At 38.0% G+C, this 13,582-nt stretch overlaps 2 protein-coding genes across 2 annotated transcripts in view; both read left to right on the top strand.

The window, feature by feature from the left end:
- LOC111426130 (roundabout homolog 1-like) overlaps window positions 1-13,582 on the top strand; it is an 89,659-nt gene that overhangs the window by 20,440 nt on the left and 55,637 nt on the right. The gene's annotated exons all lie outside the window — the stretch shown is intronic.
- Window positions 4,319-5,369, top strand: LOC139429786 (uncharacterized). Its single transcript, XM_071195956.1, has one exon. The coding sequence runs from the start codon at window positions 4,370-4,372 to the stop codon at window positions 5,351-5,353; it is 984 nt and encodes a 327-aa protein (XP_071052057.1). The 5' UTR covers window positions 4,319-4,369; the 3' UTR covers window positions 5,354-5,369.

Here is a 13,582-nt window from a genome sequence, read left to right as displayed (position 1 = left end):
CCGGTTATAAGAAACCCTACACTAGTGACGTGAATAGAAAACGCGTATTGAATTTGTAAACATGCACAAAGAAAAGGATTTTTGGAAAAGTGTGATGTTTACAGACGAGTCAAAATACAACATTTTTGGATGTACTAGATTTAAAGAAATCTTCTACCAACAGTTATGCATGGGGGTTTGTTATGGTGTGTTGATCATATAATGTGTCTAAGCAGCTACATTGTCCACAGTCATTAGATATTAACCTCATAAAACACGTGTGGGATTATTTAGAAAAAGCAATTAGAAAACACAACATTGACAGAATGGGGAAAAATTCCGATTTCTTATACTGAAAAGCTTGTGCAATAGTGATGTAAAAAAAGTAACTATTCGTTACACGAGTACTCGTTACTAAGCAAGATCCGAAGTAACTGTTACCGTATCACATCGGTACCAGTTACTTTGGATCTAACAGTTACTGTTTCCAAAGCTTGCCAAGTATTGTCGGATAGGCAAAATCGACTTAAAAGTCGAAATGTGCAAAAAAATTTATTTTTACATTGCAATAATAAGCTGTAATATCTTTTATTGTTGTTTTAATATTTTTCTTTTATTATTGCTTGATTTATAGAAGAAGTTTTGTTTTCCATTGTTAATTTGTTACAACTTTCAAATATTTTTGTTATAAACTGACCGGCAAAAAAAACCGGCCACTTAAATTTTGCCACAATTTCAAAGGTGGGTTTCTCGCGAACCACTCATTCGATTTTGATGATTCCTTTTTTGATCGAAAGGTTGATTCTTCTGTAATAATCCTGCGATAGAAATTTTTATTCAGATATTAATTTGAGCATATACGGGTTGTGAGAATGAGAAAAGCATTTTTTCTTGAAATTTTTAATACCCTGTGGGGTGCAGATGCTACAGCAGAGGGTGTTAACTTGAATCAAACGGTAGCCCAATCTTTTCTGAACATTTTGTTTTTTTATTCACTCTATTATCTCTGTTACTAACGAAGATGCAGTGTTTTAAAGCGAACGCCTGTGAAAACAAGATAAATAAGCATACAAAATAAGGTGGCGCGCTAGGTAGCGTATGTCAGTTGTTTCGAATAGTAAATTGACAGTTGTCAATAACTGATGTTGCGGGTATTATTAGTTTAATTGAAGATGGCAAAAGTCAGCGGTACGTTGCCCATACGTTGGGTATACCCCGAACAACAGTTCAGGATGCCTGGAACCGATATGTCGAAACAGGAAATTTTACTAGGCGGCAAGGTTCCGGTAGAAGACGAGTGACAACAGCAGTTGATGATCGATTTATTGTGCTAAACACTCTGAGGAATCGTAGAACGACTGCTGTAGAAAGTCGGCATCGCCTTCAAATGGTGCGTGGGGTTGACGTAAGTGAAAGAACCATTCGTCGAAAACTTACTGAAAGTGATCTAACTGCAAGAAGACCTGCCAAAAGACAGCGGCTGCTCCAGAGATATCGGCGAGCACGTTTTCAATTTGGACACCTACATACGAATTGGGAAATGGAACAATGGGGTAAGGTCACAGTATAAAGTAAATCAGTACTCTCACTTGCCTTATATGGCGTAATCAGATTTGCTACAGCGCACACGCTGCGCGCATTCATACTACGTTTGCTACCTTATGAGATCTTTATCATCGACATAAAAGTTTGTTGCAACATTTATTTCAATGATGCGCGCAGCGGATGCGCAGTAAAAAATCTACGGACACGACGTCAAACGTGCCGACACGAAGTGAGACTACTGCTTTACTTTATACTGTGGTAAGGTGCTCTTCACTGACGAGTCCCGAGTTTGTCTCCGGCCACCTGATGATCGAGAACGAGTGTGGAGATGTTGTAATGAAAGGTTTGCGACTTGCACAATTTCGAAAAGAGTACCTTTCCATGGAGGTTCGGTCATGGTATCGGCGGGTATTTCGACGGAAGCGTATACAGCGGTCATCTTTGTTGAAAATGGCACGCTAAATGCCCACCGTTATATCGAAGATATTCTGCAAGAAGCTGTCATGTCCTATTCCCATTTTATTGGTGACGGATTCACGGTAATGCATGACAATGCGCGACCGCACGTAGCACGTGTGGTTAGCGAATATCTTGATGAGATGGGTATTGAACGGACCTTAACACTATCGAACATCTTTGGGACTAACTTCAGAGACGCATTCGTCGTCATCCTGTCCTACCGGACAATTGATTCATAATTGTGTAGTCCACAAATCTTTTATTTCAACGTCTTCATATTCGTTTCTGACTATCGGGTGATAGTAGACAAAACCACTACTCATCCGTAAAAAAGACCTCCATTGCAGTACTCATTCTTCCATTGCTCGATCTCCCAATTCACATGTAAGCGCGCAGATTGAAGACATGCACGTCGATATCTAGGAAGCAGCCTCGGCCCTTTGGCAGCCTTCTTGCAGCCAGACCAGTTCTAGCAAGTTTTCAGCGAATGGTTCTCTCACTGACATCACAGCGGCCTCTACAGCTGTCGTTCTACGATTGCTTAGAACAATGAAACGGTCATCAGCTACTATTCTCACTCATCTTGTTTTCACAGGCGATCGCTTTAAAATACTGCATCTTCGTTAGTAACAGAGATAATAGAGTGAATAAAAAAAGAAAATGCTCAGAAAAGATTGGGCTACTGTTTGATTCCAGGTAATACCCTCTGCTGTAGCAACTGCAGCCCGCAGGGTGTTACAAATTTCGAGAATAAAAAGTCTTACTCATTTTTCTCACCCCGTATATGCTAAAATTAAAATCTGAACGAAAATTTCTATCGCAGGATTATTACAGAAGAATCAACCTATCCACCAGCTTTGAAGTTGTGGCAAATTTACAGTGGCCGGTTTTTTTTGCCGGTCAGTTTATAATAAGAGAAACGTAAGTTATTAATAATTAAATAATAATAATTAAGAAAAATTCTTTGTTATAATATGCAGTGAAAAAGTAAATCCCATAACCTACACTCTATTTTCTGATATTAGTGCACAGTGCATTACTATGCATACTACGCTACTGCGTAACAAACACAATATAACATACGTACAGTATTTGTTTTCAAAAATATCGTGTTCAACTAAAACGAGTACTCTATCGCAAACGAGTAATCGAACCTCGAGCGCAAACAAGTATTCGAACCTCAAGCGCAAGCGAGTACTCGAACGCACATGCAAACGATTACTTGTAACGAGTAACGAGTACAAAGTAACGAATACTTTTTCTGAAAGTAACGGATAGTTAAAAATACTAAAAAGTAACTAAACTTGACATCACTATTGTGCAATCAATACCGAGAAGATTGAAAGCTGTATTAAAAACGAATGGAGAATGAATCTACTAAGTACTAGCACTACGCAGATTCCATCGTTCATTGCAACATTTGGAACTGTACGATTACTTTCGTGAGGAACTAACACTAGACCGAGAACTAGAAACATTCGAAACATTAGAAACACCTTAGGGTTTGCATGATGGTTTTAGCGTTGCATGTATAACCGAGTTTCATATTGTACACGTTATACACATATACGTTAGGGTTTGCATGCACAGTTTTGCCATAAACTCTCAGTTAAAGACAGTTGGAACAAACTAACAATGGACGACGACGATCTGATAGCTGTACTTGGCTTAACACTTGTTCTGCAGAATAGAATAGACTGTTATGAGAAATGCAATATCAGCACATGAGAGACTAGCAGCAACATTAAGATTTCTTGCTACAGGAAAAACATACGAGTGTCTTAAAGTGTCATACGAAGACAGTTTGGTATTAAGAAATGAAACTTTTTAAAACTATAAAGAAACGTTCAAAGTTAACTTATACCAAATTTAAAATTTCCAGGTTGAACGGTAGTTTTAATAAAAATGTTTAAAAATCTATGCAATGAGGTTAAGAGAAATTCTTTTTTCTCAAATACAGGTTTGGAATTAATGGAAACTTTTAAGGTTACAAAAGAATATTCGAGGTTAGGTTATACAACAACAAAATTTTTCCTCAACAGAACAATGTGCTAGGACATTCCTCACATCCCTAATAGACGTTGAATTCTGATAGGATCGGTTCGCATTGTGACCACGTGTGATTTGTAGAGCGAAACCCCACGAAACGTACGAACGAGACAGACCCCAGCGCCACGGACGCCACTGCACTCTCTAATTAATTAGAGCGAACGTATTGCCTCATTCGTACACCTGTTTATTTATTGCTGGGGTGTAATTGGAAAGCTATGATCTCGGTTGTGGTCGTCAAAATTGGACGTTTGTCTTCTCCTACTAGCTGTATGTCATTCAAGTCAAAAATTAGACATTCAATTTCATCTAATTAAATCGAATTGATTGCAAAAAAATGAGTAAAAAATCAAAACCGCAATCTAAACCCCATGCACATCATAAACACGAAGATAGACAAATAGATCTAACAAAAAGATCGGTTTTAAATGTGATCAAAGAAAACATGAAAGGTGCTTCAAAAGCAGCGTATCTTCATCGCTTAATTTATATAGGTGATCATAAATTTCAAACATCCGATGGTCTAGACGATGCGATTGAAGACTATTTCGAGACTGTAATAACAGCAGTAAATTCTTTCTACGCGGAAGAAAAATTAACGGGATTCCTACTTCATTATCAAAGATATTTTTGCGTGATTATTGATGGTACAGAACAAGGTTTGGTGAGACATTTAAGAAAGCTTCTTTTCGATGATTCGAAAGATCCCGCGGGGCCAAGATTCGGAAGATTGAAATTATTGGTGGCTTATCACCATGTGAATCAAAGAATCATAAAGGAGTGGACTGCCACGTCCGGGCGACCACCAACGCTGCTTGAAAAATTAAATCCTAACGCTGATTTAACTGAAACGATGGAAAAAGTGAAATATGTTATCGAAAAACTTTATAGTTTGGGTGGTATTTTAAACGTAACCGAAAAAGCGAAACCCCCAGAACCTGTTGTTGTTGATGATGATGATTCCGACGACGCAAAATCCACACCTTCTTTCGCAGGCGCTGGCAAAGGTTATCAATCATTGTATTCGATGTCTTCAAAAAGAAGAGTTACAACAACGTTTCAAAGTGATTATGTTTTACAACAGAGTTATTCAAAGATTTTAATGCCATTTTTGCCAGAAAGTAGCGTATTAGAATTCCTTTTAGCTTCCCAATACACCATTGAACTCAGGAATTACACGAAAGTTTATGGAATTGTGCCCTATTTGGACTCGTATCAAGATTTAGTGTGGCCCGTGGAATGCGATTTTATGCCAATGAACTTACAAGCTGTTGATGTAGATATCATCACAGATTTAGACCCCGGTGTAATCCCACAATAAAATCCTCACTCATTCATTACTTTGAATTAAATTCGTTTTCGTGACATCTCCCCTATGGGACGCCAGAAACAAGCATTGTTATCAAAATTTACGCCTGTTGAGCTCATAAAGCCAACCTGTTAATTGGCTGATAATGAAATTATTCGCTTTGCCCGTTTAATAAAAGTTTTATCTCGCGTTATTTTTCGGCGATTAAATGGGGGATTAAAATCAGGTTGGTGGCAGGTGGAGTTGGCGCCGCTTTTTTTCAAAACACCTCTTTATTGCGCAATCATTTCCGACACTCAATAAAATTCTTTACGATCTTCGACCCCCTTACGATTATTGCCGGGGACTGCATCTGCCAAATGCGTTTCAAGCCAAATAAAGCCGTAAAGCGATCCCGCACTGCGGCGAATTGGCAACATGGGACGTTCGCGAAGCCAACTTGGAAAATACGAGTTAAAAACGTAAACAATATTGAAGTTACTCGGGGAGGATTTCCTGTTCTGCTAAAGATCCCACTGCAGGATGTTATCGAACTATTTTTGCACTTCCATCTTATAAATAACGTATTTATTTTAAGATTTCAAAAATATTTTAGAAAATAATCCATTTGAAATTAATCAAAAGTGTTTGTAATCGATTTAAAATTAAAAATCGAGTTATTTGAGCCCAAACACGATGGATTTATCTCAGATATTTCTTAAGATAAACAAAATTAAAGAATTAGAACTAAAATCAAGATGGCGGATATTAACTGTCACTTTTTTAGGTTAAGTTTTGTTATCTTAATGATGATATAGGATTGTTGGGTATCAATTTAAAGGATTTTTGATGCTTATTCCGATTTTGGAGTATTTAAGGTTATAAAAAAATTATTGAAAAACAAAATGGAGGATATTAACTGTCACTTTTTAAGGTTATATTTTGATATCTACCAAAAATATAGGTTGTTGGGTATCAAATTGAAGGATTTTTGGTGCTTATTCCGATTTTAAGATTTAAATAAATTTTTAGCATGATAAACAAATTTTTGAGAATCAAAATGGCGGATAAAATCAATTTTTTTGAGCTTAATATTATTATTGGGTATGAAACTATAAAATTAACAATTTTTTTATGATTTTCAACAAAAATTTATTTAAAATCAAAGATGGCGGATATTAACTGTCACTATTTAAGGTAAAGTCTTAATATCTTACTTAAAATATAGGTTGTTGGGTATCAAATTGAAGGATTTGCGATGCTTATTCCGATTTTGATATTTAAAAAATTTTTAGTATCATAAAAAAAATTTTTGAGACCCAAAATCGTGAATAAAATCAATTTTTTTATGATTTTTAACAAAAAATAATTTAAAATCCAAGATGGCGGATTTTAACTGTCACTTTTTAAGGTTAAGTTTTAATATCTTACTTAAAATATAGGTTGTTGGGTATCAAATTGAAGGATTTTTGGTGCTTATTCCGATTTTAAGATGTAAATAAATTTTTAAGACTAAAACAAATCGTTGAGAAACGAAATAAAATTATCTTTGAGGTTAATATTAGTTACAGAATACGAAACTACAAGATTAGTTACTGATTAGAGTAATGTCAGTTATGATTACTAAGGTCAATGAACTCCAGGTTTATCACCTATTAGGTGCAGGAAGGTCAGTAATGAAGATGTACATAAACTAACATAGCGTTGAACGTGAAATTGATGCCGATCGATGACTACCTAAAATGTGTCTGTAGGATAATTCAGGACTACTTCTAGAAGCAAAGGATGGTGGTACAAAATAAGACAAACTAGGCAAAATAAAGACTAAAAGGAATCAACAACACGATGTTTTTTTGTCACATCTCCCTTAACATGGACTATAGCTGATGTAAAAGTGTGATCAATCTCAACATAGCCCACAACCTTTCTTAACATCGTCGTCTATGACATCCTTCAACATAGTCTCTGGCCTCTCTCAACATCATTTATCACTATCTTCAGCATACGACAACTTTTAACATCGTTTCCAACCTAACGTAACCTAACCCAACCCAAATCGTTAACGATGCTAAAGACATCGTTTTTAGCCTTCCTCAAACATCCCTCAGTATCTCTAATCTTCCTCGTCATCGCTTATAATCCCTAGTTGAAATCGATATCATCTTTAACTTTCTTCGATAACTTCGAAATTACTGGCAACATCGTCTTTATTTGAACAATAAGATTAATTTAATATAGTTACGCGCAAATTTTATTTCCACCTCCCCATTCAAGATTAAAACCTCGCCCCAAAAAGTAATAAGTGCGTAACTAACGAAGTTACGTGCCAGATTGAACTGGCGAAATTGAATAGCGCCCGATGGTCAACTCTTTATTCCTGCGCGCAAATTGGGAGTAAATCGCGTTAGAGGGGGTTTGAAGTGTAGGGTAGAAAAGAGGAGGTGGTGGCGACGATGGCAATGTCGAACTTCGATTTCGATTTAATTTTTCAATTTCCCTGATACGAATCTGGGGCGTTTACCTGACCGTCGACGTTCGATTGTCTCCGGTCCCTTGGGGTGCGGGGGTGAAATGGCGCCGACGAGCGCAGCACCCCCTTTGCATTTCGATGCATCACTTTCACGTTGATGTATAACCGTTTTAGCACCAGTTTGGGGAAATAAAGTTTTTCAATTTTCTTCGTTTGAATCGAATCGAAAAAAAAAGGATTTAAATTAAATTTTGATTAATTAATTTAGGTAATTTTTATGGTTGTTTATGAGGTGGTAAAGAAGTTATCTTAAACGAAGGAAAAACCGCTACTTATCGTAATTTAAACTAGATTGCGTCGTTCGGCGAACTTCGCCTCAGGGACGGGTACAAAACCAATAAACAGCCAATCTTGTTGAGTACACGTCAGTACCAAGGGCACGAATTTAGTTTTTCCTTTTTCTTTGTTATCTTTTCTCGGGAACGAAACAACATCTGCGCCCGAACTGTCTCCTTCGCTCAGATGGCGACCGTTTTTTCCGTAACAGTAAAATTAAACGACCGTTTAAGTGTGCGGTTTTTTTCGCGCTAGATTAACTGCCCCCCTTGGTTAATTTAAGTGGTGTTTAGCTGAAGAAGTGCGTCACATTAGTTGTCGTCTAAATGTGGCCGTGTTTTCCGTTCGGAAAGGTGATTTGTTTTCGGGGTATAAATAGCACCGCTTAGTTAACGGCCTCGGTAATAGACTTGAGGGCATTCTTTGCCTTGTTTGATTTTCATTCTTAAACACTGTTCTCTAGAAACAGATAGTTGTTTGTATTTCGTTGTGGTTTATTCCGAAATTTTCATTTTGAAACCACTTAATTTTGTAATGGTCCTTTTGGCAAATTCTTGTCCAAGTGGCCCTCATTAAGTTATTCGTCGGAATTAATTTCAACGTTGTTTTCGTCATTTTCGTTGAGGGTGCAGACGTTCTTGGGCCACAGTAAAACGCATCCGACTTTACTGCCTCTTCCCACTCTCTACAAGGATTACGTCCTGGAATGTTCCCCAGGGAGCGATTCAAGAAGACAGCCGACAGGCACTGCTTACAGTTATTATTTTGAACGCTGGCGGCGTCGCGACGCGGGGCTCCACTGAAGGACCAAGAACTTCGTGGGGAGAAAGTGGAAGATGGAATCTTCGAGGGGTTGTAATTCACCGGGACGGAAGAGGGTGCGATTTACGGCATCGTGCCGGAGCGGAATTTTGAGCACTTTGTGGCCGAGCTGCTTACCTGAAAACTTAATCCGCTTTGACACTTTGTTTCTCGATGAAACAAAGATGTTTTGCTTTTTAGCATAAGCTCACTGCAATTAATTCTTTATGAAAATAAAAATTTAATAAAAATATTTTAAAATGCGCTTTATATCGGTGTTATTGCTGGTAAAGAAAAACAATTTCCATGGAATTTTCCATTTTCGCCTCCCCCCGGTTCGTTTATCCGGAACCAGGATGTGCACCCAGTGGCGTCCGAGAGTTTAGCTCGGATTTTATGAAATATGTATGCAAATTTCGCCATTATTCCGAGCCGTTCTTTAAACTGAACCTTGTTGTCTTACGGTTTCGTATTCTGTGTTAAATTGCGAAAGAAAATCTCCGCACGAAATTGGTTCCTTCCAAAAAATATATTATCACATCTTATTTCTTTTCATTATAACTAACATCGTCTTAAGTATTAAGACCTAAAACCACACTCACTTTTACCTAGATCTAGAACTAGAAAGATTCGGGTTTAGTAATAAACTAAGACCTTATACATTTAGAGCAACCCGGTTTGGTTATAAACTAGTTGTTAATCATTTAGACAAATATTAAATTATACCCAACCAGTTCTCGATCATTTAGACAAGTTTCCAAAAGTTATCATCCAATTTTGAATCATTTTGCACAGTTATAAACGTATTGTGAACGTTTTTGGGGGCAGTTTACAATCATTTTAAGCAATTAGTATTGGCTATAAACTGGTTCTTAATCATTTAAACAAGATTTCAATGATTATTAACCAGTTTTGAACAACTTGGAAGCTATGAACCAATTTTCAATTACTTAAGTAAGTTAACAGAAATTACCAACTGGTTCTTAATAATTTTGAACAACTTGAAATAGCAGTGAAACAGTTTACAATCATTTAGAGACGTTTCCAATGATTACCAAAACATAACCTAGACATAATAAGTCTAGTATTAGTTCTAGTTTCACCTTTTTCCTTCCTTTATTTTATTGTAGTTATTATTTTTTTTTCTTGATAAAGATGAGATAGGTTGAGTGGTTAAAAAGGGACAACGACGACTACTTCGTTTTCCGTATTTGTTCGTCAGCCGTTCGCGGGCGTTATTTGTATTTGCATTTCATTTGATTAGGTCGGAAGTAGAGCTGCCCTCCAGCAGCGCCACCAGAGCGAGCTGCGGATCGTATCGTAAATGCAAATGCAAAACTTGCCGATGTTTGCGTTACGCTATATTAACCGGAGTTCCTGCGGCGCGACGCAGAGGCTAGAAAAATAAGGAATCTTCTGAAAATGCATAAATTCGCCGCAGGCGAGGAACATAAAACTATTTACAATTAAAATCACCCGGGTTCGTCTTGTTTTCGTTAGTATTGTTATATTGGCACAACTCGAGTAATATAAGTAATTTTAATTAAGGAACTAAACTAGGATTTCCAAGCCCGGGCCTTTGTTGACAATTCTAAAGGGCCGAAGGGTTTCAAGGGGTCGAAATTTAAGCGCAAACCGAGCGTTTTGCACTCGAGTACCTCTTAACATAGGTACAGCATTAGGTGGAACCTATTCTCTCCATTTTAGACCATTTAAATCTCTCCACCCCAACAAGTTCTAATTTCTCTATATTAAAACAGATTAAAATAGACTGCGTTTAAAACTCTCAGAAGAGGAGAAGCCAATAATCGCATAGTCACCGTCTAAAGCCTGGGTAGATGAGGAAGATATAAGATCTCCCTTAATTTATGTTATCCTGCAATCCCTAATATCCCTACTAAATTTCCCGGAACTGCCCTCGAGTATCCCCAGATTGAAGCAACTGCCCACATAACGTACTAATTCACTCCCCGGTCAAAGACGTACTCCTTTCCCTACAAAAAAGGGCGAAAATCTCCTTAACCGAATATTGGGAAGAGGCGAGAGAACTCGGAACTGTTAATACCAAGGAAGGCTTACCGGGGATCACCCGCTATCCCCACCTGGCAATTACGGCATCCCCCCGCGTCGAAATCCTCCCGGCTTAATCCCAACCCTCCGAAACGGCTCCCTTCAAGGACCCGCAGCCTCTTCGCATGACTTTTACATGAAGAAGGCGGCGACGAGACTCCGCCCCTGCTCTCCCCTTTAGCGCCCCCTTCGAGTGTCCATTGTTTATTGCGGTTTGCGCAATTGTGGGAGCCCCCCGCTGGGCATAACCCTGAAGGGCACGCTTCATTTATTTAAGGATTCATTAGTTCTTGGTGGCTTTACTCTTATACAGTTACATTTCGAACCTTGATACTTAACGTATTATACTTTCTTTATTTTTCCACGAAAAGTTTCATCAAGAAACTAAATTAAATTAGTTGGTTTCGGATAAAATATGGAAAACCGTGGTTATACAATTTACTTGAATACCTACCTAACTTCAAGCAGTAACGAGAATTCGCATCTTCGCGTGGTAAAATATTTTAAGGGGAGCCGGATTAAAATTTCGCCCGACATTATAACATAAAATATAAAGAAGGAAGCACACAATACGTAAGTTAAGAATATGAGCGGCGCTATCTACAGAACCGAACGCAAACTACTCCCCCGACAATACGACCGTGAGTGTGCTGCCGTAAGTTGCAAAGTCTATTTCCCGAAGCTTTCCTCTAAGGAAAATTCATTAAGTTTACGTGATATATCGAGAATCTTTCGAAAACGCAACCAACAAAAGTAACGTTTCCGTGAAACGTCAACAACTCGGAAGAACGCTGGCAGTTAATTATTTGAATTAAAATTTCCGCCATTACACGTTCGAAGAAGAAGGAACACGTGGTGCGATGGGGGTAATAAAAAAGATCAAATCCGCCTTTAACAGCGGCCATAAAACCCTTAAAGGTCTAATGAGCAACCCTTAAAACAACGAATATTTTATCAGGTTCAAAAATACTAAAGCTCCCCAACGAGCTGCGGCTCGTTCCGGGGGTTTTGGAGGTTCCGGAGGTGGGTACAGCTTGTTGGGGGTGATTTGTCGCCCGAGACTGACCGTTTCGTACACCCTCACATTTGTCCCCTGTAACCGCCCCCCAGTTCGCCTCGCCACCCCACGGGAATCCGGTCAATTTTGTACCAGACGTCGTAAATTTTTGGATAAATTATTTCCTATCCCTAAAACCGCCCTCCATCTACACAAATCGGTGATTGATCTTAACTAAAACTCAGCAATTAAGGTCTTAATTCACTAAATAGGACATGAAATTAATTCTCCAATATAAAAAATGTCTTGAAACTTTTGACTTGATATGGTATTAACTGCCAGTGGTCAACACATTATAAGCCTACGTTGTAATAACTTATGATAATGAATTTGTAACATTACTTGATTAAACCAAGGTCGGTTGCGGGCGAGGCGTTACGATGTTTTGGGTTGATATAATATTAATTGCAATTTTCAACTCACTATAGTGCCTCGGCCACAAGCACCTCGGCTCAACTTATGATAATAAATTTGTAACGTTGTTTGATTAAGCCGAGGTCGCGTGCGGGCGAGGCGCTACAATGTCTTGAATATTCTTGGGCCTATATGACATTAATGGGGTCATATACGTTTATCGATTCTGAAAAATGGTATTAAAAAAATGGTATACCACCGAGGATTCTTAGAAAATTATTAGATCAATTAAATTGTTTTTTTTTCTATTACAAAGGTTAAGTTTTACAGAAATGGAGAAACATACAAAAAACAAAATACAGAAAAATATGACGTCTGTAACTGCATTGCAAAAAAAATTTTTGCGCTTGGGTTGTACTTTGAAAAACTTGTTATAATTTTGATCGAAAAAGGAGTTATATTTCTTGATCATATTTAACATCGTTGATCTTTTCAAAAAAAGCTCTCGTCAACCGATAAAGAATCATATGACGAACGCGTATATACAAGATGAAGCTAATCGGACAAATGGTGAGGTAGTTATCGTGCCCACCGTATTTAAAAGTCGTGTTTTGAGAAAAATACGTTTAAAGTTTTGCAAAAGTAAACGTGTAGAAAAATGTTACTTACCACTAATCGGCGATGCTTGCGCCATAAAGCTGACCTTCATCTACAGTATGACCGTCCAGCAATCGTAATCGCAATCACATGTTATAGGCTGCATTACCTATAGACACATTCAATGTCTGCGACATTGTTAACAGGCTCATGTGACCTTTATTGAAGATTGCTGCTGCAATGTATGCGGCTATTTCAACAGTTACAGCAGTACAATAAGTCTCTTTTGAAGCAATCTTCCAGATAAGAGCGTTCAGGCTTTCGTTGTTATTCTGCGTATATCCGCCAACACACCTTGGCAACAAATCGTCTCTGCTCAAATCTTCATAGATGGGTCGAATTGCATCTTGGATATTCTGGGGAAGAGCAGTCTTATGTTTATAGCCAGTAAGAGTGTTGGTAGCATACGCTCGTTGCCAGGAGCACCACGAATCTTCTCCAGAAGGACAGTTTTCATGTTGTGGTTTTTCATCTGTTGAAATTTTATGAAGAAACGTCGCCCAGATAGCTGCTTTCA

This window comes from Onthophagus taurus, chromosome 5 (assembly GCF_036711975.1).
Source record: "Onthophagus taurus isolate NC chromosome 5, IU_Otau_3.0, whole genome shotgun sequence".
Classification (NCBI taxonomy): Eukaryota; Metazoa; Arthropoda; class Insecta; order Coleoptera; family Scarabaeidae; genus Onthophagus; species Onthophagus taurus.
Note: the sequence above shows the minus strand (reverse complement) of the source record. Positions and strands in the feature narration are given on the sequence as shown.

Bases quoted from the DNA above. Each gene is read 5' to 3' on its own strand.
- LOC139429786 (XM_071195956.1), top strand. From the start codon at position 4,370: ATGAGTAAAAAATCAAAACCGCAATCTAAACCCCATGCACATCATAAA.